Genomic DNA, 27,858 nt, shown 5'->3' with positions numbered 1-27,858 from the left:
CATGTTAATATGATATCTGAGTGAGAATGACTAACAAATCAATGGGGGCCCCCTGGCGGTCAGTGCCCCTGGGCATGTGCCCTGTGTGCCTGGTTGGTATTTGTCCATGATTGTTACAAATTTAGATAGCTGTCTAGACTAACTACCAATCTAAAGATAGTTAGCTGAAATGGCTGATTAAGTGACCGTCAGTGACTGACATAACAAGAGAAAAACTGCTGATGCACAACCACATTTCCAAATTACACCTGGTGTATCCTACTATTATAACTCTCAATAGTTAGTTAAGACCTGACTGAGTTCCTTTTTTGGGGGGTCGGGACCCTTAGTGACCAGGAGGGCAGGCGCCCCTGGAAAAAACCTTTGCCCCATTGGAATGGAAATGAAATGCCCATGCAACTGATTGTTCTGGCGCCAGCCCTGGATGTGTCCCTCTCTAGTGAGTCCCTCCTGCCTTTCCTTGGGGTCCGCTGACCCTAGCCCTCTCCTGGCGACGAGAACATGTGGTACGCTTCCAAAATGAGGCATTCCAGAGCCAGCGACATCTGACTCCACCCATCCAGGTTTGTTTTGTCAACTGCGTGCGTTTTGGACCTACGAGTGCCAAATACCCATGTGTATTGGTTGCTTGGCGCGTCAGTTATGATTTGTAGAATACGTGGGAGGGGCAACGCCAGAGAGAGGTGGGGAGGACTAGAGGCGGCGCAGCTGTCAGTTGTGTTGCAGACTCGACTAAAGTGTTTAGCAGCTCAGCGTACTTTTGAGTGCTTAATCAATGTACGGACCTATGGGAGATAAATCTTGTTCTCCCCATAACAACATATATCACAGCGTAAAGTTGACTGCCTTGTACTTTGGTAACTGTTGGATGGTAAGGTAGACTGAGTTGGCTTCTTTGAGCAGGAAGGTTAGGCTATCCTGGAAGCCTACACCTAAATACGTGTGTTGTTTTAAGGATTTGTATGCGAAGTTTCTTCTTCCCAATGTTCATCTATCATTGAGTGTGAGGTAGCATCGTTGGAAGCATGCAGGACTGCTGCCAATCTGGGAGGTTGGGACTTGTTGCGTGAAAAACACGTCCCCCGGGAATAGTGTTTTCGGGTAAACCCTTTTTTAAAACCAATTTGCATTCAAGTCGGTGCGTGTCAGTGGTGTTTTTGATTTCACAACAGGGCAGATTTTCGAGTGTCTGTGGTGGGTGTTCCCCAATCCTCTGTTTCTAGCCCTGACAGTATACAAGTCAGGTCGACTTTGTGGAGACTGGAGAGCGAACATGAGACTGGATGTGATGGACTTTAGGCGTGATTAAAGAAATTGAAGTAATTACCTAGGCCTACCCAACTGCCGGACCGGATCGGCTCTAATGGTCTAACGGAACAGCCCTCGCCAGATGTGCGCTGGAGTCCAGTTCCGTGGTTCATATTTTTGGAAAGGCGCAGCAGACCCCTCCACAGCCTACCCGTGCACTTCTATGTAAATAAATGGCACCCATAAACAACCAAAGACCAACGCAAAATCACTCCGAGGCAATACGTCGAATTTAGTGATTTCCTTTAGCCTGTAACTGCTGAGAAGATGTCGGAGCAAGAGCGCTATGGAGACGGACTGTGCGACGATGGAGCTCCGGAGATCATCCCGCCGAGAGCGTCCAGGACGGGAAGGCGGAGCGGAGTCATCCTCCCCGGCCAGGACAACGATACCATCGTCTTGGAGGCAGTGAGGGCAGCCCCACGCAGGAGCAGCATCATCAAGGTAAGATAGATGAGTTACTTGAAGTGATGGTTGAGGCTACATGTAATGATAACACTGGCAAAATCTATCTGACCGATTTAGGTTAACAGACCTGTTTCACACAATCACCTGCTTTTACCTGAGCCATTTGTTTACCTTAGTTCACTCGCATAAAATCAAATAGCCAGGCTTCAAATTAATGCAGTAATTCCCCACCTATTTTGGTTACTGTACACCAACTGAATTTAGTTCTGCCTGGAGTACCCCTGAAGTATCCCCTCATGTGCATTTTACCAGTAGGCCTATCGTCACATGAGTCTTCTCCAGTACCCCTGTGGATTGGCCCAGTACCCCCAGGGGTTATATTACTCCTGGTTGGGAACCACTGGGCTAACAGTACTGGATCCTTCCATTGCACTGTTCATAATGTGTATTCATCCACTTAAAATGTCTGGAACAGACACTAGACATGGAGCCGCCGGATAAAGGATGGTCAATAATGAATAAAAGTAGGATAGGCTACAGTGTGTTGTGATTACATTAGCGTGCGGACATGAACAAGCACCAGACAAATGCCAATACTCTTCAGAAACTGTCTCAATTTGGGTCTCAGACATATTGTAATGAAACAGCAGGGAGCAGGTCTCGAACTCTCGACCTTCTAGCCCGAAGTCCGGCGCGCTATCGACCGTGCCGCAAAAGCATGCTCAAGCGGCAGAGTCGATTTCCGCGCTTATAAACCCAGGGTCGTTACAATATTAATCCCTCACACTGCACAGCAAAATCAGTTGTGTACATTTAACTCTGAAAGTGTATTTTCAGTGAACATGTGAGTCCCACTGAACTGGTGATAATATAACACTTTGGAGATTGTTCAAGATTTAACTCTGTTGCGGTGTAAAAATACTTTAAAGTACTACTTAAGTCGTTTTTTGGGATATCTGTACTTTACTATATATATTTTTGTCAACTTTTACTAAACTACATTCCTAAAGAAAATAATATACTTTTTACTCCATACATTTTTCCTGACACCCAAAATACTTGTTACATTTTGACAGGAAAATGGTCCAATTCACACACTTATCAAGAGAACATCTCTGGTCATCCCTACTGCCTCTGATCTGAAGGACTCACAAAACACCTACTTCATTTGTAAATGATGTCTGAGTGTTGGAGTGTGCCTCTGGCTATCCGGCGATTTAAAAATGCTTAATATAAGGAATTTGAAATGGTTTATATTTTTACTTTTGATACTTAAGTCCATTTGAGCAATTCCATTTACTTTTGACACTTAAGTATATTTAATACCAAATACTTTTAGACTTTTACTCAATTAGTATTTTGCTGGGTGACTTTTACTTGAGTCATTTTCTATTAAGGTATCTTTACTTTTACTCAAGCATGACAATTGAGTACTTTTTCCACCACTGGTGTTTGCATAGCCCTACTATAGATTAATACGCAATACCTACAGTGTAAAACATTATTTAAAGTAAACTGGACTCACTTTGCTGGGCTGACCCTTTTATACTTTCTCAGTGTATCTTTATATCTATTTTTTTATAACACTGTATGGTTCAAAGCCTAGTTTGCATATTTCCCAGGGTGTCTTTTCTTTTCGAGTGAATTGTGGTTACCACCCATGACTGTATTTGTTATTTACGGAGACATGTTTATTGAATTCTTCAATTTAAAAGACCTGTGGCCTTCACCAAGTAAGTACCTAGGTGAATGCTCTATGACGATATTTATACCATTAGGCCTTACTTTGATGGCCTAGTTTAATCTTAACACAGTGGTGCTAAGAAACTCCTGGTTTACAGGCCACATCAGGCCTGCAAGTCACATTAAGATGGCTTGCAAAGTGATGTATAATTTCTTTTGGAATTCAGAGTTAGTATATCCAACAGTTGAAATTTTTGTTCACCAGCAACCAGTATTCAGAATGACTGTCAGGGTTAGGAAAGTTTATAAGAAGATTACCTAAAACAATTGAACTGGAACAACAATTTCAGTAACGGGTGCAAAAAATGTATTATATTTATCCTTGTGTAGCATAAGATTAATCAATCAATCAATGTACATGCAAAAACAGATATTAAAAACAATCTTTTTTTTTCTACAATAGAGAATGCTGGGAAATATGATAAGGATGGGCATGGTTTTGATGGGACTATTTTACTCTCCAAAGTAAAACAGAGGTTTTTAACCCCAAAACTGGGGGTTAATTTACACCCTTGCAGAGTGAATTTAACTCCTGAATCAACACTAGACATGTTACACTGAAAAATCAACACTGGCCATTTTTCTGTGTGGATGACAATCTTATTGAGGACTTATAAGAACTGTTTCTCATTTTCGAGGAGAGGAACTTGCAGGGTGCCATGGTTAGGCTTTAATGGTGTTCTGAAACTGAAATGATGTCAGCCTTTTGGTCTCGGTTCGTTTGGATATATACTGTAGGCAACAACAGGTGCCACTCGTGGTATCATTTTGGTTTTAACTGTTACACACTGCATTTTTTTCTGCAATGAATTTGCCAAAGAATGTAGGCTACACATTGAGTGAACAACCTGTGACGCCCGCCAGCACCTACTCCTGACAACAGAGCACATTCCACGCGCCGAGGGATCTCAATTCAGGCCCACACAGCGCATCACGTGTGTGTTCACATGCCAAACCTGTGCCTAACCTGTACCATTATGCTCACTTTATCTTCATTTCATAATGGAATTATGAGTAACCTGAATATGCCATTTTATTTATTTAATTGTTTTATTTCACCTTTATTTAACCAGGTAGGCAAGTTGAGAACAAGTTCTCATTTACAATTGCGACCTGGCCAAGATAAAGCAAAGCAGTTCGACAACATACAACAACAGCGTTACACATGGAGTAAAACAAACATACAGTTAATAATACAGTAGAAAAATAAGTCTATGTACAATGTGAGCAAATGAGGTGAGATAAGGGAGGTAAAGGCAAAAAGTCCATGGTGGCAAAGTAAATACAATATAGCAAGTAAAACACTGGAATGGTAGATTTGTAGTAGAAGAAAGTGCAAAGTAGAAATAGAGATAATGGGGTGCAAAGGAGCAAAATAAAATAAATAAATACAGTAGGGGAAGAGGTAGTTGTTTGGGCTAAATTATAGATGGGCTATGTACAGGTGCAGTGATCTGTGAGCTGCTCTGACAGCTGGTGCTTAAAGCTAGTGAGGGAGATAAGTGTTTCCAGTTTCAGAGATTTTTGTAGTTCGTTCCAGTCATTGGCAGCAGAGAACTGGAAAGAGAGACGGCCAAAGGAGGAATTGGCTTTGGGGGTGACCAGAGAGATATACCTGCTGGAGCGCGTGCTACAGGTGGGTGCTGCTATGGTGACCAGTGAGCGGAGATAAGGGGGGACTTTACCTAGCAGGGTCTTGTAGATGACCTGGAGCCAGTGGGTTTGGCGACGATTATGAAGCGAAGGCCAGCCAACGAGAGCGTACAGGTCGCAGTGGTGGGTAGTATATGGGGCTTTGGTGACAAAACGGATGGCACTGTGATAGACTGCATCCAGTTTGTTGAGTAGGGTATTGGAGGCTATTTTGTAAATGACATCGCCAACGTCGAGGATCGGTAGGATGGTCAGTTTTACGAGGGTATGTTTGGCAGCATGAGTGAAGGATGCTTTGTTGCGAAATAGGAAGCCAATTCTTGATTTAACTTTGGTTTGGAGATGTTTGATGTGAGTCTGGAAGGAGAGTTTACAGTCTAACCAGACTCCTAGGTATTTGTAGTTGTCCACATATTCTAAGTCAGAACCGTCCAGAGTAGTGATGCAGGACAGGCGGACAGGTGCAGGTAGCGATCGGTTGAAGAGCATGGATTTAGTTTTACTTGTATTTAGGAGCAGTTGGAGGCCACGGAAGGAGAGTTGTATGGCATTGAAGCTCGTCTGGAGGGTTGTTAACACAGTGTCCAAAGAAGGGCCAGAAGTATACAGAATGGTGTCGTCTGCGTAGAGGTGGATCAGAGACTCACCAGCAGCAAGAGCGACATCATTGATGTATACAGAGAAAAGAGTTGGCCTAAGAATTGAACCCTGTGGCACCCCCATAGAGACTGCCAGAGGTCCGGACAACAGGCCCTCTGATTTGACACACTGAACTCTATCAGAGAAGTAGTTGGTGAACCAGGCGATGCAATCATTAGAGAAACCAAGGCTATTGAGTCTGCCGATGAGGATGTGGTGATTGACAGAGTCGAAAGCTTTGGCCAGGTCAATGAAAACGGCAGCACAGTATTGTTTCTTATCGATGGCGGTTACAATATCATTTAGGACCTTGAGCGTGGCTGAGGTGCACAAATGACCAGCTCTGAAACCAGATTGCATAGCGGAGAAGGTGCGGTGGGATTCGAAATGGTCGGTAATCTGTTTGTTGACTTGGCTTTCGAAGACCTTAGAAAGGCAGGGTAGGATGGATATAGGTCTATAGCAATTTGGGTCAAGAGTGTCCCCTCCTTTGAAGAGGGGGATGACAGCAGCTGCTTTCCAATCCATGGGAATCTCATACGACACGAAAGAGAGGTTGAACAGGCTAGTAATAGGGGTTGCAATAATTTCGGCAGATAATTTTAGAAAGAAAGGGTCCAGATTGTCTAGCCCGGCTGATTTGTAGGGGTCCAGATTTTGCAGCTCTTTCAGAACATCAGCTGAATGGATTTGGGAGAAGGAGAAATGGGGAAGGCTTGGGCGAGTAGCTGTGGGGGGTGCAGTGCTTTTGACCGCGGTAGGGGTAGCCAGGTGGAAAGCATGGCCAGCCGTAGAAAAATGCTTATTGAAATTCTCAATTATAGTGGGTTTATCGGTGGTGACAGAGTTTCCTATCATCAGTGCAGTGGGCAGTTGGGAGGCCATAAACATACCCTCATAGAAGTTGTCTTCCAAAAGAAGCTCTCACCAGCACAGATTTAAATTCCAATATCTGATCATCAACAACGTTTAAATAGTTGTTATCAACTTAGATAATCTGTTTATAAAACAATAACAATTCAGAGCATCCAATGAAGAATGATCCTGCCCTCTATCAATGAGCTCGGTTCGTGTCTGCGTCCAGGATGGACTGTGGTCAAATATGGTCTACAGTATATACTGACAAGATACCTGGAGTCTTCGCTATAACAATGGAAGTAAAAGTTTGTAAAGTTGGCAACATTCTAGCCGAATAAGAGTGGGCAGATACGCATGTGAACAAAAAAAATTCAGCCTCCTCTGCTTTACGCTTTATTTTCACACTGAGCGGAGTCAGCCGTCTTGCTTTGCCTCTTCCTCTCTGCTGTGGTTGACCCTGTGGTTGAGCCTGTGGTTGAGCCTGTGGTTGAGCCTGTGGTTGAGCCTGTGGTTGACCCTGTGGTTGAGCCTGTGGTTGACCCTGTGGTTGACCCTGTGGTTGACCCTGTGGTTGAGCCTGTGGTTGACCCTGGGGTTGAGCCTGTGGTTGACCCTGTGGTTGACCCTGGGGTTGACAACTGACCAGCAGCTACAAGCCAGGCTAGGGTGACATCATAGCTTTCCATGGTCGCTAGCGGTGATATGATGTCAGGTGACTTTACCAGAGGAGGATCATGTTATTGATAGTTCACTGTTAAAGACGTCCTCCAGCGATAGTATAAATAAGGTAAAAGACACAAACTGAAGGGTCAAAACGTATGTGTGGAGCAAGATAGTGTTTTTTTACTTCAAGGAGTTGGTCTGATGGTCAGATGTGATGTCATCGGCCTCCCCCCTAGCTTGAGGAACAATAGAGGAGCAATAGAGAACAGAAGGGGAAAGACCCCCTCCCACCACCCCCCACTTGTGCCATGTTATGTCATACCGGGACCACCTATTGAGATGTGCCTTTTGTTAAATAAATCAGATGTTAAATGAGGTGAAAAGGAGACTGGAGGAGATGTCCACCCTTAGAGGACTTCTATGGAGGCTCCATACTCCTGTGTGTGTGTGTGTGTGTACTCCCAGCTGAGAGGCTCTGATGTGGTGATTGTGTTAACTGAGCCCTCTCTCTGTCCTAGTAGCAGGAAGTGTCACGGGTGATGCAAAGATAGAGGGATGTCAGTGACAGACACGGCGGGAAGGGAACAGAGGGAGGGGGAGAGAGGCAGAGGGAGAAACTAGGAGGGAAGGATGGTGGTGGGAGAGGGATGGAAGGGAGGGAGGATAGAGGGATGAATGGAGAGGGGCACAGAGGAAGGACAGGGATGGAGACAGAGGGAGAAAGAGATGCATTAGACTTGTGACTTGGCCCAGCCTCATGATGGCAGTGCTCATATTAGGTCCCATGTGTGAGTAACTGTGTCCTCCTCAACCAAAGATGCCCAGACAGAGGAACCCTGATAGGAACCTTGCTAATCAACAGACTTTGTTGTTTAGGGAAACAGATGGAGACCAACCCCTCAGAAATGAAGGCAAGGAGGAGGTTGGCGGTGCCCATGTCTGAACTTCCCCTCTGGCTCTGAACAACACTGATTGATGCATCTACAGCCTCTGCTTGTCAAGTCTGTACATAGGAAGTGGTCGGCCCAGAGGTCCTGCATCTTATTTCTTTGAGTCATTTCCTTGTCATTGTCTCACTGTAAATTATAAAAAGAACAACACAAGTCATTCAGTCACACGATCAGGTACTACATGCCCAGACCAGAAAGTTACACTGGTCACCCTGTGTCTCTGTCTGCCATTCCACTAATACCCATTAAAGTCCAAGGGCCAGACCCTGAAATTCAGGCTCACTTGGGTGACGATGTCTCATAGTGATTTTCTTGAAAGTTTATGTCCTCGGAGTTGGAAAATGTGGGATATCAGTGCAACAATGGTAGATTCCTCTGTGTTATTACTCTATTTCATCCCTCCATCACATCCATTTTACCCTGTAGAATAAAATAAAACTTTATTGTTCATCCAGGATGGACATTTTTCTTTGGCATCAGCTTAAATGAAAATGATCACACACACATACATTCTCACATCACATTTAAACCAGTCAGTCCATCATACTGCATACACTATCAACATAGAGGACATCAATACATTCACTCACGAACTGGCCGCTGTCCCAACTGCACTGGATAGATAAGTACAAATACTGATACAATTTACTTTGCATTTAGCAGTCCAACAGCACAAGGAACAAATGAATGTTTGAAAACGTTCTTCTTGGCCTTGGGCATTTTGAAGCGCCGGCCAGAGGGAAGCCTCTCCAACTGAGGGTGTAGAGGGTGCGAGGGGTCGCCAACAACAGCCAGTGCCTTATTTTTGGTTGCCTTGTGGAACAGACTGTTCAAACGTGCCTGCGGTCGACCAATTACTTTGCTGGCTATGTTTACTATTCTGGTCAGTTTGCTTTTGCTCCTCATGCTCAGATTACCAGACGGTCATATTGAACAAGAGGATGCTCTCCACCAAGCTGCTGTACACCCTCTCCAGAACATCCTGGCTGACCCCAAACCCCTTCAATTTCCTCATTAAAAACAGCCACTGGCTTGCTTAAAAAAAATACAGTCTGCGTTCTCTGTAAAACTCAGCTTGTTATCAGCTGTGTCCCTAGGTATTTAAAACACTCAACCACCTCCACTGGTTGGTCGTTCAGAGAGAGTGGTTGGGACCTTGGCAAGTTGTTGCCATTGATGATCAGATCCTTTGTCTTTTCCACATTGATGTGGAGGCCAATTGACCGGCACCATTCATTGAAGGTTGTTTAAAATAGCTGTCCCCATCTGACGTAGAATCTTTAAAAAAAGACTCCCACCACAGCCATGTCATCAGCGTACTTGAAAAGGCTCACATTGTTTCCTTGGATCTTCATCTCGTTAATGTAGATAGAGAACATCAACAGTGAAAGGACACACCCCTGGGGTGCCCCTGTGTTCAGGGCCAGTTCATCAGAGAGGGCCCCATTCATGAGGACCCTCTGTGTTCAGGGCCAGTTCATCAGAGAGGGCCCCATTCATGAGGACCCTCTGTGTTCAGGGTCAGTTCATCAGAGAGGGCCCCATTCATGAGGACCCTCTGTGTTCAGGGCCAGTTCATCAGAGAGGGCCCCATTCATGAGGACCCTCTGTGTTCAGGGTCAGTTCATCAGAGAGGGCCCCATTCATGAGGACCCTCTGTGTTCAGGGTCAGTTCATCAGAGAGGGCCCCATTCATGAGGACCCTCTGTGTTCAGGGTCAGTTCATCAGAGAGGGCCCCATTCATGGGGACCCTCTGTGTTCAGGGCCAGTTCATCAGAGAGGGCCCCATTCATGAGGACCCTCTGTGTTCAGGGCCAGTTCATCAGAGAGGGCCCCATTCATGAGGACCCTCTGTGTTCAGGGTCAGTTCATCAGAGAGGGCCCCATTCATGAGGACCCTCTGTGGGCGGTCAGTTAATAAAAGTCCTTGATCCAACCTGCCAGGCCTCAGTTGACGTTCAGGTCCAGTAGTCGTTTCAGCAGTATGTGTATTTGCATTGTATTGAAAGATGAACTAAAGTAAAATAAATAAAATGTGATGATATGATTTAGCATGTTGAAGGTGACTAGCCACCATGTTCACCAAGGTCAGGGTAGCATCCTCTGTCCTCCTCTGTGATGATATGATTTAGCATGTTGAAGGTGACTAGCCACCATGTTCACCAATGTCAGGGTAGTATCCTCTGTCCCCGCTGTGATGATATGATTTAGCATGTTGAAGGTGACTAGCCACCATGTTCACCAATGTCAGGGTAGGATCCTCTGTCCCCGCTGTGATGAAATGATTTAGCATGTTGAAGGTGACTAGCCACCATGTTCACCAAGGTCAGGGTAGGATCCTCTGTCCCCGCTGTGATGATATGATTTAGCATGTTGAAGGTGACTAGCCACCATGTTCACCAAGGTCAGGGTAGGATCCTCTGTCCCCGCTGTGATGATATGATTTAGCATGTTGAAGGTGACTAGCCACCATGTTCACCAAGGCAGGGTAGGATCCTCTGTCCCCGCTGTGATGATATGATTTAGCATGTTGAAGGTGACTAGCCACCATGTTCACCAAGGTCAGGGTAGGATCCTCTGTCCCCGCTGTGATGGTATGATTTAGCATGTTGAAGGGGACTAGCCAGCATGTTCACCAAGGTCAGGGTAGCATCCTCAGTCCTCCTCTGTGATGGTATGATTTAGCATGTTGAAGGGGACTAGCCAGCATGTTCACCAAGGTCAGGGTAGCATCCTCTGTCCCCTCTGTGCCTGATAGGCAAACTGTAACGGGTCCAGTTGATCTGCTTTGGACAGGGTAAGGTGCTTACTGACAACCCTTTCCATGTATTTGGCCAAAAGGGGCGTGAGGGCCACAGGTCGAAAGTCAATGGTGATTTGCCCTTTGACTTCTTAGGCACCGGTACGATGGTCAACACCTTCCAGGAGGTTGGCACTGTGCGGGTGCTCAGCAGGAGGTTGGCACTGTGCGGGTGCTCAGCAGGAGGTTGGCACTGTGCGGGTGCTCAGCAGGAGGTTGGCACTGTGCGGGTGCTCAGCAGGAGGTTGGCACTGTGCGGGTGCTCAGCAGGAGGTTGGCACTGTGCGGGTGCTCAGCAGGAGGTTGGCACTGTGCGGGTGCTCAGCAGGAGGTTGGCACTGTGCGGGTGCTCAGCAGGAGGTTGGCACTGTGCGGGTGCTCAGCAGGAGTTGAAACAGTCGTGTGAGAACTCCCTTCAGCTGGTCGGCGCAGTTCTTCAGTACTCTGCCCCGTAGTCCGTCTGGGCTCGGTGCTTTGTGTGGCTTAATATGTGACACGCATGAGGCCACCTCGTTATCTGGACAGGAGAGGATTTGGGGAAGTTCTCACATTTTTGTTTACATTCGTCTTTAAAATTGACAGTGTCAAATCTTCCATAAAAACAGTTAAGGTTGTTTACAAAGGATGAACAGTGCAATTGTATTGTTCTCTTTTCTTTTCCCATCATTCATTGCATTAAGCCCTTCCCATGCTTGTCTTGGATTGGCTGGACAGAACCTCTGCTCCACTTTATCCTTCCAGTCCTTTTTATCTTTCCACATTTTTGACCTGAATTCATTTTCTTGCTCCTTTACAGCACCAGCATCTCCTTTACAGCACCAGCATCTCCTTTACAGCACCAGCATCTCCTTTACAGCACCAGCATCTCCTTTCAGGAATGCAAACTTCCTTTAATTGAGGCACATTTTCAAGACCTTAGACACCCAGGGCTTGTTGTTGGGAAATACTTTGACAGTTTCTGTGTTAATGACAGTATACTCACAGAACTGGATGTATGATGTAATGCTGTCTGTCAACTCTTGGGGATCCCTGCACGAGTCAAAGTACACCTCCCAGTCTGTGACGTCAAAGCAGTCCTTGAGCTCCTCCCTACTCTCCTCTGTCCATACCTGAATGGATTTCTCTACAGGTTTTCCGCATTTCACCTGCTGCTTGTATCTCGGGTAGGAGATGGGTAACGTTATGATCTGATTTCCAGATGGGTGCTCTGGACACTGCCGTGTATGCATCATCTCCGTTGCCATAACACTGGTCCAGGATGCGAGTTGGACAGGTGACGTACTGTTTGGATCAGCTGATCGGGAAAGCCAAGAGTGGGGAGGTGCGCGGAGAGGGAGAGCGTATTAAAATCCACAAGAACAAATACTGTCTGGTCAGCTGATACTGAAAGCGCAGCATTGAAACAGTCTGTAATCCTGTCAGCAGCTTCCTTATTGTTAGGTCCAGGTACATAGACCAGAATAATGGTAATCTGTCCAAACTCACTTGGTAGATCGAATGGCCTCAATGATACAATGAGAGTCTCATAGTCTCTGGTGCACATTTATTCAATCACATTACAATGTGTGGCCCAAGTATTATCTACGAAGATACATAGCCCCTCGCCTATTGATTTATGTAATGTTGTTTAGTCTCCGTCTGCTCTAATAGCAGTGTATCCATCAATGTTCACATCAATAACAGTGTATCAATCAATATCCTGTAATTCAATCCCAGCTCCCGTTCCCGCAGGAGGCCTTTTGCCTTCTGGTAGACCGTCATTGTAAATAACAGTTTGTTCTTAACTGACTTGCCTAGTTAAATAAAGGTTAAATACATGTTGTCCTGCTTGAGCCACGTTTCTGTAAACCAGATTCAATTACTTCTACTGTGACAAACAATGTCAGTATACAACAAATTATTGCTCACATATACCCTTTAATCAAAAATCACTGGAAAGCTTACATTCACAGCTCTCCATCAAACACATTTTTGAAATGTTCAGGTCAAGAGAACTTTGACCTTTTGACCTCTAGGGTACATTTCAGAATTACTTGTATAAATTGCAAAAAATACAAAAGGAAACCTGTATACAGTTTCAACTTTGTTAGACGAGTGGTTCTGAAAGGTCATGAAATTCTTTCAAATATATATTTATATATATATATATACTATAACCAACTTTGAAAGCACCACCTACAACTATTGTTTCAAAATGGCACATATTGTGCAACTGACATTAAACTGTTGGAAGCTTAGCCGTTGATTCCCATGTAGTGGGACACCTATGTTTTTGGATTGTAACTTCGGTGATAGATGCGTCAAATTGCACACACACTGCTAGAACAGGGTTTTAAAAAGATTTGTAGATACAGGGCATTCACAGGATTCACACACTAACCCCACAGAAGCCTTTTTCCAATATGGCCGCCAACCAACTCAGTGGGATCTTATTGGATCAATTTTGCATGATCATACCTGTATGAAATATAATTGTAGTATGCCCAGTAATATCTTAAAATGTTCATGGTGATGTAGAATACACATGATCCAGGTGTGCCAGATATATATAAATGATTCACAGTATTGTTGTAAGAATGTGTCCAAAAACTGTCTGAATCACTGATTTATGAAAATGTTTCCATCTTTATGTGCAGTAATATAATTGGCCTCAACAGGCCCAACATTGGATTATACTACAATGTAATGGAATGTACAGAGCAGGTTTATAGTGCTCGTAATGAAAACCATTAACACAGATGTAGGATCTTAAGTTAATCACTCTTTTGTTGCTGAGAACCTGGTGTATTTGAGATTTAAAAAGGCTTCTAAAGATGGTAATTTCCACTTTAAGATGTCAGAATTGATTAGCCCTAATGAAAAATATATCAACCCCTACAAAAAAATTGCCATTCATTATAATCCACATAATAATTCACATTTCCTGTTACTGCAGGATTATATTCCTGCTGTAGCAAACTGGCTAAAATTAAGATCCTACATCTGTAGGATAACATGGGAAAAAAATATCCATGTTAAGTGTTTCAAGATGAAATATTACAATTAAACAATGATTCAGACAGTTTTTGGACACATTCTTACAACAATTCTGTGAAAAAAGTACATATCTGGCACACCTGGCTCATGTGGTTGTGTATTCAACATCACCATGAACATTTAAAGATAATACTGGGCATACTACAATATCATACAGGTATGGTCATGCAAAATTGATTCAATAAGACCCCACTGAGTTGGTTGGTGGCCATATTGGGAAAAAGGCTTCTGTGGGGTTTGATGCTTCTATCACAGAAGTTACAATCCCAAAACATAGCTGTCCCACTACATGGAAATCAACGGCTAAGCTTCTAACAGTTTAATGTCAGTTGCACAATATGTGCTATTTTGAAACAATAGTTTGTAGGTGATGCTTATAAAGTTGGTTTAACTAAACTCAGAAAAAAAAGAAACGTCCCATTTTCAGGACCCTGTCTTTCAAAGATAATTCGTAAAAATCCAAATAACTTCACAGATCTTCATTGTAAAGGGTTTAAACACTGTTTCCCATGCTTGTTCAATGAACCATAAACAATGAATGAACATGCACCTGTGGAACGGTCGTTAAGACACTAACAGCTTACAGACGGTAGGCAATTAAGGTCACATGTATGAAAATTTAGGACACTAAAGAGTCCTTTCTACTGACTCTGAAAAAGAAAGATGCCCAGGGTCCCTGCTCATCTATGTGAACGTGCCTTAGGCATGCTGCAAGGAGGCATGAGGACTGCAGATGTGGCCAGGGCAATAAATTGCAATGTCCGTACTGTGAGACGCCTAAGACAGCGCTACAGGGAGACAGGATGGACAGGTGATCGTCCTCGCAGTGGCAGACCACGTGTAACAACACCTGCACAGGATCGGTACATCCGAACATCACACCTGCGGGACAGGTACAGGATGGCAACAACAACTGCCAGAGTTACACCAGGAACGCACAATCCCTCCATCAGTGCTCAGACTGTACGCAATAGGCTGAGAGAAGCTGGACTAATGGCTTCTAAGCCTGTTGTTAGGCAGGTCCTCACCAGACATCACAGGTAACATCGCCTATGGGCACAAACCCACCGTTACTGGACCAGACAGGACAGGCAAAAAGTGCTCTAAACTGACGAGTCGCGGTTTTGTCTCACCAGGGGTAATGGTCAGATTCTCGTTTATCGTCGAAGGAATGAGCGTTACACTGAGGCCTGCACTCTGGAGCGGGATCGATTTGGAGGTGGAAGGTCCATCATGGTCTGGGGCGGTGTGTCACAGCATCATCGGACTGAGCTTGTTGTCATTGCAGGCAATCTCAATGCTGTGCGTTACAGGGAAGACATCCTCCTCCCTCATGTGGTACCCTTCCTGCAGGCTCATCCTGACATGACCCTCCAGCATGACAATGCCACCAGCCATACTGCTCATTCTGTGCGTGATTTCCTGCAAGACAGGAATGTACGTTTTTCTGCCATGGCCAGCGAAGAGCCCGGATCTCAATCCCATTGAGCACATTTGGGACCTGTTGGATCGGAGGGTGAGGGTGAGGGCCTTTCCCCCCAGAAATGTCCGGGAACTTGCAGGTGCCTTTGTGGAAGAGTGGGGTAACATCTCACAGCAAGAACTGGCAAATCTGGTGCAGTCCATGAGGAGGAGATGCACTGCAGTACTTAATGCAGCTGGTGGCCCCACCAGATACTGACTGTTACTTTTGATTTTGACCCCCCCCCCCTTGTTCCATTTCTGTTAGTCACATGTCTGTGGAACTTGTTCAGTTCATGTCTCAGTTGTTGAATCTTGTTATGTTCATACAGATATTTACACATGTTACGTTTGCTGAAAATAAACACAGCTGACAGTGAGAGGACGTTTCTTTTTTTTGCTGAGTTTATAAATTCATTTGAAAGGTAATTTCATGACTTTTCAGAACCACTTGTCTTACAAAGCTGAGAACGTATCAGGGTTTTCCTTTTTTAAGCATTGTATACAGGTCAATCTGATATGTACCCTAGAGGTCAAAGTTCTGTTGACCTGAACATTCTGAGAATGTGTCTGACAACGATGAGACGGCCTATACGGAGGTGGTCAGAGAACTGGCAGTGTGGTGCCAGGACAACAACCTCCCCCTCAATGTGAGCAAGACAAAGGAGCTGATCGTGGACTACAGGAAAAGGCATTGACATCAACGGGGCTGTATTGGAGAGGGTCAAGAGTTTCAAGTTCCTTGGTGTTCACATCACCAACTAACTATCAGGGTCCAAACACACAAACACAGTTGTGAAGAGGGCACGACAACACCTTTTCCCCCTCAGGAGACTGAAAATATTTGGCATGGGTCCTCAGATCCTAAAAAGGTTTTACAGCTGCACCATCACGAGCATCCTGACCGGTTGCATCACCGCCTAGTATGGCAATTACTCGGCATCTGACCACAAGGTGCTACAGAGGGTAGTGCGTACGGCCCAGTACATCACTGGGACCAAGCTTCCTGCCATCCAGGACCTACAGTTGAAGTCGGAAGTTTACATACACTTAGGTTGGAGTCATTAAAACTCGTTTTTCAACCACTCCACAAATGTATTGTTAACAGACTATAGTTTTGGCAAGTCGGTTAGGACATCTACTTTGTGCATGACACAGGTAATTTTTCCAACAATTGTTTACAGACAGATTATTTCACTTAATCACAATTCCAGTGGGTCAGAAGTTTACATACACTAAGTTGACTATGCCTTTAAACAGCATGGAAAATTCCATAAAATGATGTCATGGCTTTAGAAGCTTCTGATAGGCTAATTGACCTCATTTGTGGATGTATTTCAAGGCCTACCTTCAAACTCAGTGCCTCTTTGCTTGACATCATGGGAAAATCAAAAGAAATCAGCCAAGACCCCAGAAAACAAATTGTAGACCTCCACAAGTCTGGTTCATCCTTGGGAGCAATTTCCAAACGCATGAGGGTACCACGTTCATCTGTACAAGCAATAGTATGCAAGTATAAACACCATAGGGCCACGCAGCCGTCATACCGCTCAGGAAGGAGACACGTTCTGTATCCTAGAGATGAATGTACTTTGGTGCGAAAATTGCAAATCCAATCCCAGAACAACAGCAAAGGACCTTGTGAAGATGCTGGAGGAAACAGGTACAAAAGTATCTATATCCACAGTAAAACAAGTCCTATATCGACATAACCTGAAAGGCCGCTCAGCAAGGAAGAAGCCACTGCTCCTAAACTGCCGTAAAAAAGCCAGACTATGGTTTGCAACTGCACATGGGGACAAAGATTGAACATTTTGGAGAAAAGTCCTCTGGTCTGATGAAACAAAAATAGAAGGTTAGTCGCAAAGGTTGCAAGTTCAAATCCCCGAGCTGACAAGGTACAAATCTGTCTTTCTGCCCTTGAACAGGCAGTTAACCCACTGTTCCTAGGCCATCATTGAAAATAAGAATTTGTTCTTAACTGACTTGCCTAGTTAAATAAAGGTAAAATAAAAAGGTGTAAAAAAAAAATGGGTCTTCCAAATGGACAATGACCCCAAGCGTACTTCCAAAGTTGTGGCAAAATTGATTAAGGACAAGAAAGTCAAGGTATTGGAGTGGCCATCACAAAGCCCTGACCTCAATCCTATAGAATATTTGTGGGCAGAACTGAAAAAGTGTGTGCGAGCAAGGAGGCCTGGAGGCCTGAACCTGACTCCAGCTAACCTGAACCAGTTACTCCAGCTCTGTCAGGAGGAATGGGCCAAAATTCACCCAACTTATTGTGGGAAGCTTGTGGAAGGATACCCGAAATGTTTGACCCAAGTTAAACAATTTAAAGGCAATGCTACCAAATACTAATTGAGTGTATGTAAACTTCTGACCCACTGGGAATGTGATGAAAGAAATAAAAGCTGAAGTAAATCATTCTCTCTACTATTATTCTGACATTTCACAATCTTAAAATAAAGTTGTGATCCTAACTGACCTAATACAGGGAATTGTTACTAGGATTAAATGTCAGGAATTGTGAAAAACTGAGTTTAAATGTATTTGACTAAGGTGTGTGTAAACTTCCTACTTCAACTGTATTTAATTGGCGGTGTCAGAGGAAGCCCATAAAATTGTCAGAGACTTCAGTCACCCAAGTCGTAGACTGTTTTCTCTGCTACCACACGGCAAGCGGTACCGGAGCGCCAAGTCTAGGACCAAAAGGCTCCTTAACAGCTTCTAACCCCAAGCCATAAGACTGCTGAACAATGAATCAAATGACCACTGGACTATTACATTGACCCCCCCCCCCAATTTGTTTTGTACACTGCTGCTACTTGCTGTTTATTATCTATGCATAGTCACTTCACCCCTACCTACATGTACAAATTACCTCAACTAACCTGTACCACCACACACTGACTCGGTACCGGTACCCCCTGTATATAGCCTCGTTATTGTTATGTTATTGTGTTACTTTTTATTACTTTTTACTTTAGTTTATTTGGTAAATATTTTCTTAACTCTTCTTGAACTGCACTGTTGGTTAAGGGCTTGTTAGTAAGCATTTCACGGTAAGGTCTACACTTGTTGTATTCGGCGCATGTGACAAAGTTTGATTTGATGGATAGCTGGGACTCTATGCATTCCAGGGTATACGTGAGCAATAACTTGTTGTATACTGGCATTGTTTGTCACAGGGTAAAATCCCTATGGACTGTTAGACCAGGTGCCTAGAAACAACAACAGAAGAAGAAGATAAATGTGCCACAAGTTCAGTATTGTGACATTACCGGTTGGACTGACAGGGCAGGCTGGAATACGTTATGCTCCACTGCACACACTCTGCCCTTGGAAAAAGCCTCTCACACTAAAATGCTTCACGGAACAGACAGATGTATCTATCAAGGGATGATTGCATCTTTTTGCCCTGTAAAAGCATACAGCGAAGTTTGTGTGTGTGTGGAGGATAATCAGGATCGATTCCTTTGTGCTCTGTGCTCTCTGTGCTCTCTGTGCTCTCTGTGCTCTCTGCGCTCTCTGTGCCCTCTGCCTGGCCTGTGAGTCAGTTGTGGATCAACGTCATCTTGTTTCTGCCTGGCCCTCCCAAGGTACTGTAGACACGTGGTTAGAAATGAAGCTTTCCATTCACTCACCTTTAACTCTAGCGCTCAGAAAAGTTGCCCATCCAGTTGATCCCTATGCTTTCTCTTAATCCTTGTGCACAAATACATTAAGCACTATGTCTTCCTCTCCCACTGAATGATAAGGTTATGAAGAGCAATTTAGAATTGAGATTGAGATCGAACACTGCTTCTTACATGTGCTAGGACAGTTACAGTATTACTTTCCATCATGGAGAATGATGACCATTCTGTTGCTCAGCCTTTTAGAGTGACATTATAGGAGTGTTCATCTCAATCAAGTCGAATAATTAGGCCTAACGTGTACATTTTTCCTCGACAAATGAAGAGGAAAATCGTAACCGTTACTTTTCTCCACCCAACACCAACTGTGTTCTTGGTTGGTGTGTTAGTCTCAGTCAGGCTTCAGTGAAAGGGAACCACTCACTCACTCCCCACTCTGGGGCCCGTTGAAACATATATAGGACTGAACATAGCCTCTCTCTCTGCTACTGTTGTTTCAGAGTGCAGCCCTGGCCAATCCTGAACTTGCTGGGCTTCAACCTCCCTCTCTCACCACATCTCTGTCCCACTGTGTTTTCTCTCAACAATGATTTGTTTACAAAGTACGCTAGGCTCCGGGTCGTGTGTGTGTGGTTATTCTAGGCAGGAAGGGGCTGGTGTGTGTGTGTGTGTGTGTGTAGGGGAGAGACTGAGGCCTCTGTCCTCTCAGTGTCATCCTACTACTGGTACCACAGCATCCCGAGAACTCTCACCACCACACCACAGCTGCTCGTCATGAGGCTGTGTTACTGTGTGTGAGTATGTGTTAGGCCTAAGGAATAAGCCTGAATCAAATAGAAACTGTAAAACATATTGCCCTGCGACAGCTGTTTTGTCAATCTATGAAAAGACGCTCTAATCCCTGCCACTTTTAGTCTACAGTGTCACATGGACTGCTATCAAACTATTTCAGTACTAATTGACTTTTCACCTTCACCACAATACCTTGATAAGTCTAGACTTCCTGTCAATAAGTTGAGTTGTTGGGTGTTTGTGTTCACACGAGGTGCCAGGATGAGCAGGAAGAGTAAGAGGTGGACACTGGGAGAGAGAGAGAAACAGTGGGGAAGAAAGAGAGAGTGGGGGAGGAGGGCGAGCTCTATCTGTACACTGCTGTTTAGTAATACCCTGCAGCTGATGTTGAGTCTCTCTCTTCCCATCTCTCTCTCTTTTACATAGTTTACTCTCCTGAATATAGCTGTTATTAAGTTATTGTTATTGGGAGTGTTCTGTCAGGGTCAAGAGTTTTGAGAGAGAGTTTCGAGAAAGAGGTCACACAAAGACACCTACAGATGAAACATTATGGAGTTTTAAAGGAGGCCTGGGTAAGGCCAAAATTTCACAAATGTGCCAACATCAATTAATTATGTCTCAAGTATGCTTTAGGATACAAATGTCAAATACACTGAGTGTACAAAACATTAGGAACACTATTTCCCTGACAGACTGACCAGGTGAATCCAGGTGAAGCTATGATCCCTTATTGAGGTCACCTGTTAAATCCACTTCAATCAGTGTAGATGAAGGGGAGGAGACATGTTAAAGGAGGATTTTTAAGCCTTGAGAAAATTGAGGCATGGATTGTGTATGTGTGTCATTGAGGCTAAATGGGCAAGATAAAATATTTTAGTGCGTTTGAACAGGGTATGGTAGTAGGTGCCAGGTGCACTGGTTTGAGTTTGTCAAGAACTGCAACGCTGCTGGGATTTTCACACTCAACAGTTTCCAATGTGTATCAAGAATTGTCCACCACTAAAAGGACATCCAGCCAATTTGACACAACTGTAGGAAGCATTGGAGTCAACATGGGCCAGCATCCCTGTGGAACGCTTTCGACGCCTTTAATCCATGCCCCGACAAATTGAGGCTGTTCTGAGGGGAAAAGGGGATGCAACTCAATATTAGGAAGGTGTTCCTCATTTTTGATTCTAGGAATCACCCACATAGAGAGAAAGAGAGCAATAAACAGAGAGAGAAAGTCAAAGTGAAGGAAGGACTGTGAGTGGTGCACTGCGTGTGTGTGCTCACTAGTGCATAGTGTTTTACCTCAGGGTGAAGCAGACTGGAGAAGGACAATGGAGAGGGTGTCTAATCAAGGGTGCCTGCAACAACACCTTTAGGTCAACATAGCAGAGCCTACAGGGGGTCAGCCCCGTAGGGGTGAACAGGGGTGACTAACACCCGCTCCCATACGCATGCTCTTAGATACACACCCACATGTATGCATTCACACACTCATGGACACACGCATAGGCTAAAACATACACAAAGCCTAACCTTGGCACATGCTACACTTGAAAGTCTATGCTACTTTGTGTATTATAATTACCTAACCTCAATAAACTCTTCTTCACTCAATTCGCTGGACTACCTCTTCAAATCAAAAATGTATTTGTCACATACATGTGTTTAGCAGACGTAGCGAAATGCTTGTGTTTCTAGCTCCAACAGTGCAGTATTATCTAACAATACACACAATCTAAAGTAAAGGAATGGAATTAGAATATATAAATATTTGGACGAGCAATGTCAGAGCGGCATAGACTAAGATACAGTAGAATAGAATACAGTATATACATATGAGATGAGTAATGCAAGATATGTGAACATTATTAAAGTGACTAGTGTTCCATTTATTAAAGTGGCCAGTGATTTCAAGTCTATGTATATAGGGCAGCAGTCTCTAATGTGCTAGTGATGGCTATTTAACAGTCTGATGGCCTTGAGATAGAAGCTATTTTTCAGTCTCTCGGTCCCAGCTTTGATGCACCTGTACTGACCTCACCTTCTGGATGGTAGCGGGGTGAACAGACAGTGGCTCGGGTGGTTGTTGTCCTTGATGATCTTTTTGGCCTTCCTGTGAAATTGGGTGCTGTAGGTGTCCTGGAGGGCAGGTAGCTTACCCCCGGTGATGCGTTGGGCAGACCGCACCACCCAGACCGCACTATGTTGTTGAATGCTGAGCTGTAGTCAATGAACAGCATTCTTACATGGGTATTCCTCTTGTCCAGATGGGATAGGGCAGTGTGCAGTGCGATGGCGATTGCAACATCTGTGGCTCTATTGGGACGTTAAGCAAATTGAAGTGGGTCTAGGGTGCCAGGTAAGGTAGATGTGATATGATCCTTGATAAGTCTCTAAAAGTAGAGGTCGGCCGATTTATGATTTATCAACACCGATACCGATTATTGGAGGGCCAAAACATGTCGATACCGATTAATCGGCCAATTTTTTGATTATTATTATTATTTAAGTTTTTTATTTGCAATAATGACAATTACAACAATACTGAATGAACACTTATTTTAATTTAATATAATACATCAATAAAATCAATTTAGCCTCAAATTAATAATGAAACATGTTCAATTTGGTTTAAATAATGCAAAAACAAAGTGTTGGAGAAGAAAGTAAAAGTGCAATATGTGCCATGTAAGAAAGCTAATGTTTAAGTTCCTTGCTCAGAACATGAGAACATATGAAAGCTGGTGGTTCCTTTTAACATGAGTCTTCAATATTCCCAGGTAAGAAGTTTTAGTTTGTAGTTATTATAGGAATTATAGGACTATTTCTCTCTATACGATTTGTATTTCATATACCTTTGACTATTGGATGTTCTTATAGGCACTTTAGTATTGCCAGTGTAACAGTATAGCTTCCGTCCTTCTCCTCGCTCCTACCTGGGCTCGAACCAGGGACACATCGACAACAGCCACCCTCGATGCAGCGTTACCCATGCAGAGCAAGGGAAACAACTACTCCAAGTCTCAGAGCGAGTGACGTTTGAAACGCTATTAGCGCGCACCCGCTAACTAGCTAGCCATTTCACATGGGTTACACCAGCCTAATCTTGGGAGTTGACAGGCTTGAAGTCATAAACAGCGCAATGCATTGCGAAGGGCTGCTGGCAAATGCACGAAAGTGTTATTTTGAATGAATGCTTACGAGCCTGCTGGTGCCTTCCACCGCTCAGTCAGACTGCTCTATCAAACCATAGACTTAATTATAACATAATAACACACAGAAATACGAGCCTTAGGTCATTAATATGGTCGAATCCGGAAACTATCATCTGATCTGGACTGCAATGTAAAGCAGGTGGTTAGAGCGTTGGACTAGTTAACTGTAAGGTTGCAAGATTGAATCCCTGAGCTGACAAGGTAAAAATTTGTCGTTCTGCCCCTGAACAAGGCAGTTAACCCACCGTTCCTAGGCCGTCATTGAAAGTAAGAATGTGTTCTTAACTGACTTGCCTAGTTAAATAAAGGTCTAAAAAAATAAATACAGAAAATATATATATATAAATCGGCAAATCGGCGTCCAAAAATACCGATTTCCAATTGTTATGAAAACTTGAAATCGGCCCTAATTAATCGGCCATTCCGATTAATCGGTCGACCTCTATCTAAAAGCACTTCATGATGACAGAAGTGAGTGCTGCGGGGTGATAGTCATTTAGGTCAGTAACATTTGCTTTCTTGAGTACAGGAACAATGGTGGACAACAGACTGGGATAGGGAGAGATTGAATATGTCCGTAAACAATCCAGTCAGCTGGTCTGCTCATGCTCTGAGGATGCGGCTAGGGATGCCGTCTGGGCCAGCAGCCTTGCGAGGGTTAACACGCTTAAATGTCTTACTCACGTCAGCCACGGAGAAGGAGAGCCCACAGTCCTTGGTAGTGGGCTGCGTCGGTGGCACTGTGTTATCCTCAAAGCGGGTTAAGAAGGTGTTGAGCTTGTCCAGAAGCAAGACGTTGGTGTCCGCGACGTGGCTGGTTTTCCCTTTGTAGTCCATGATTGTCTGAAGACCCTGCCAGATACGTCTCGTGTCTGAGCCGTTGAATTGCGACTCCATTTTGTCTCTATACTGACGTTTTGCCTGTTTGATTGCCTTACGGAGGGAATAACTACACTGTTTGTATTTGGCCATATTCCCAGTCTGTAATGACCGTCGTCTGTGGAAGTAGGGGACCAAAGCGCAGCGTGGTGAGTGTTCATATTCAATATTTAATAGAACGAAACACTTAAACAAAACACGAAAATGAACGACAGCCTACAGTTCTGTTAGGTCACACAAAGTACAAAACAGAAAACATTCACCCACAAACCCCAAAAAACGGGCTGTCTATGTATGACTCTCAATCAGCAACAACGATCTACAGCTGTTCCTGATTGAGAGCCATACACGGCCGAAACAAAGAAATACACCAACATAGAAAACGGAACATAGAACTCACACCCTGGCCTAACCAAAAATAGAGAACAAAAAACCCTCTCTATGGCCAGGGCGTTACACAGTCACCTTGCCATGGTTAAATGCAGTGGTTCGCGCTTTCAGTTTTGCGCAAATGCTGCGATCTATCCACGGTTTCTGGTTAGGGTAGGTTTTAATAGTCACAGTGGGTACAACATCTCCTATACACTTCCTGATAAACTCAGTCACCGTATCAGTGTATGTCTATGTTGTTCTCAGAGGCTACCCGGAACATATCCCAGTCTGCGTGATCAAAACAGTCTTGAAGCGTGGATTCCGATTGGTCAGACCAGCGTTGGGTACTTCCTGTTGGAGTAGCAGTGGTCAAGTGTTTTAGCAGCGCGAGTACTATTGATAGAACTACCGTAACGTTTTCCTCAAATTTGCTTTGTTAAAATCCTCAGCTACAATATATGCGGTCTCAGGATATGTGGTTTCCAGTTTGCATGAAGTTCTTTGAGGGCCTTCATGGTATCGGCTTGAGGGGGAATATACACAGCTGTGACTATAACCGAAGAGAATTCTCTTGGGAGGTAATATGGTCAGCATTTGATTGTGAGGTATTCTAGGTCGGGTGAACAAAAGGACAAGAGTTCCTGTATGTTATCACAATCACACCATGAGTAGTTAATCATTAAACATAAACTCCCGCCCTTCTTCTTTCCAGAGAGATATTCATTCCTGTCTGCGTGATGAACTGAGAACCCAACTGGCTGAACGGACTCGGACAGTATATCCCGAGAGAGACATTTTCTCCATGAAACAGAGTATGTTACAATCCCAGATGTCTCTCTGGAAGGAAATCCTCACCCTGAGCTCATCAACTTTATTATCCAGAGACTGAACATTAGCAAGTAATATACTCGGAAGCGGTGGGTGGACTAAAAGTCCACTCCAAGTACCTCTTTTCTGGGCTAATAATAAAAGTAAATACTGCAAAGTTTCTTAAGAGCTAGAAGCACGGCAGCCCTTTCCGTTGGCACCATTTTACCCTGCTCTGTCCATTGCAGAGTAGGGATGGACATGACTAATTGAGTACTGGAGTACTCAAACGGACATCTAAACTCAATCTTTAACCAGAGATCACTTTTTTTTTATGCTGTAAAACTATATTTTTGTCCACCCAAAAATGTAAATGTTGTCTTAAAGACAACATTCATTTGCTTTAACTCTAGTGTACCATTTGCACAACAAAAAAGGAACCAAGCCAAGCATCACACTTGGCACACTTCTCCCTAAATTCCCTTTCCCCTCCGTGTCTTACTCACTCAATTGCGTTCTGACTGCTCCCTCTACACACGTGTGCTGACTGCGCACGCAAGCTACATAACTAACTGCCTATAAAATACTTGTTAGTACCGGGGCAAAGAAACAAAACACGAATTGGGTTTAACTTCTTTAGGAAAGCTGGCCTAATGTTAGAAACAAACATCATTATGTTGTCATGAGGAGTCACATGTATTTATTTTCTAAGCTATAGCACAATCTTTCACATACAGCAGGTTACTAAAGGACCAAAGAGGTCTGCTTCATGTTTTCATTTTTTCCATGGAAACTGGTATTGTCTCAGCCCTAATACAAACATATTTAACTGATGGGATACTCAAGCTACATTCCTTGCCAAACGACAACAGTTTTATCATGAATTCAAAATGGACTAGTTGATTGAAGTAGGGAATTATGTGTTCCAAACATGATCTACAGTTTTGGTATAATTGTGTCCAGTCTATTTTCCACATGGGCATTCACTATGATCTGGACTATGTGTTTACAGGCAGTAGGACCTGCCATCAGTAGTAGGGCCTGTCATCATTCACTTTGAACTGGACTGTGTGTTTACAGGCAGTAGGACCTGCCATCATTCACTATGAACTGGACTGTGTGTTTACAGGCAGTAGGACCTGCCATCATTCACTATGAACTGGACTGTGTGTTTATGTAACCGATGTGAAATGGCTAGTTAGTTAGCGGTGGTGCGCGCTAATAGCATTTCAATCAGTGACGTCACTCGCTCTGAGACTTGAAGTAGGGTTTCCCCTTGCGTTGCAAGGGCCGCGGCTTTTGTGGCGCGATGGGTAACGATGCTTCGTGGGGTGTCAGTTGTTGATGTGTGCAAGGGTCCCTGGTTCGAGCCCGGGTTTGGGCGAAGAGAGGGACGGAACCTACACTGTTACATTTACAGGCAGTAGGACCTGCCATCATTCACTTTGATCTGGACTGTGTGTTTACAGGCAGTAGGACCTGTCATCATTCACTATGAACTGGACTGTGTGTTTACAGGCAGTAGGACCTGTCATCATTCACTATGAACTGGACTGTGTGTTTACAGGCAGTAGGACCTGCCATCATTCACTATGAACTAGACTGTGTGTTTACAGGCAGTAGGCGTTTGAGTTCAGCATAGCTAGCTAGCAAAGCGATTCATATTTCTTGCTGTAGCCACCGAAAAACGATATGAGGGGAAAAAGTCGGTCACTCACCCACTCCAATTACATGACATCCTCCTAGCAGCTAGCTAATGTTAGGCTCCATGTTTTTAACTACAACAAATTTGTAGGCCAGACAGCCTATTTTTAAGTGCAAATGCGACCCAAACTGGCCACTGTTTTATCAGAAAAAATGTCCCTTTATAATGTTCACTCATTATTAGGTTGCTGTATATAGCATTTAAACATATTAAACAAAAGATAAATAATATTTGTCCAGTCTTTGCTGCTATTCTTGCAGATGTGCATAATATGCTGCAATGCTAATAAAAAAGTATTTAATAACTACAAAGAACAAAAACCTATTTAAACTTAAATCATGTTTTGAATTTTTTTTGCACTGCATGGATCACCAGTGTGGTTGAGTGCAGCATTGCTGTATGGCACACTCAAAATGTCTTGTAGCTGAGTAGCCAGCCTAGGCTACCGCTCAAACGTTGCTGTATGACGCACTCAAAATGTCTTGTAGCTGAGTAGCCAGCCTAGGCTACTGCTCAAACGTTGCTGTATGACACACTCAAAATGTCTTGTAGCTGAGTAGCCAGCCTAGGCTACTGCTCAAACGTTGCTGTATGACGCACTCAAATGTCTTGTAGCTGAGTAGCCAGCCTAGGCTACCGCTCAAACGTTGCTGTATGACGCACTCAAAATGTCTTGTAGCTGAGTAGCCAGCCTAGGCTACTGCTCAAACGTTGCTGTATGACACACTCAAAATGTCTTGTAGCTGAGTAGCCAGCCTAGGCTACTGCTCAAACGTTGCTGTATGACACACTCAACATGTCTTGTAGCTGAGTAGCCAGCCTAGGCTACTGCTCAAACGTTGCTGTATGACACACTCAAAATGTCTTGTAGCTGAGTAGCCAGCCTAGGCTACTGCTCAAACGTTGCTGTAATGGGCCTACATGGTTCTCTTTGGCATG

General features: G+C 44.0%; 1 protein-coding gene across 1 annotated transcript in view; it reads left to right on the top strand.

Annotated features, from left to right (window-relative positions):
• The first annotated feature begins 699 nt into the window (after positions 1-699).
• LOC115155578 (inactive phospholipase C-like protein 1) overlaps positions 700-27,858 on the top strand; it is a 111,763-nt gene continuing 84,604 nt past the window's right edge. The window contains exon 1 of the mRNA XM_029702305.1: positions 700-1,752. Coding sequence (XP_029558165.1) covers positions 1,576-1,752 — 177 coding nt within the window. The 5' untranslated portion in view covers positions 700-1,575. The remainder of the gene's footprint in view (positions 1,753-27,858) is intronic.

Source organism: Salmo trutta, chromosome 20 (assembly GCF_901001165.1).
Source record: "Salmo trutta chromosome 20, fSalTru1.1, whole genome shotgun sequence".
Taxonomy (NCBI): domain Eukaryota; kingdom Metazoa; phylum Chordata; class Actinopteri; order Salmoniformes; family Salmonidae; genus Salmo; species Salmo trutta.
The sequence above is the reverse complement of the archived record's forward strand: the minus strand, read 5'-3'. Positions and strand labels throughout refer to the sequence as shown.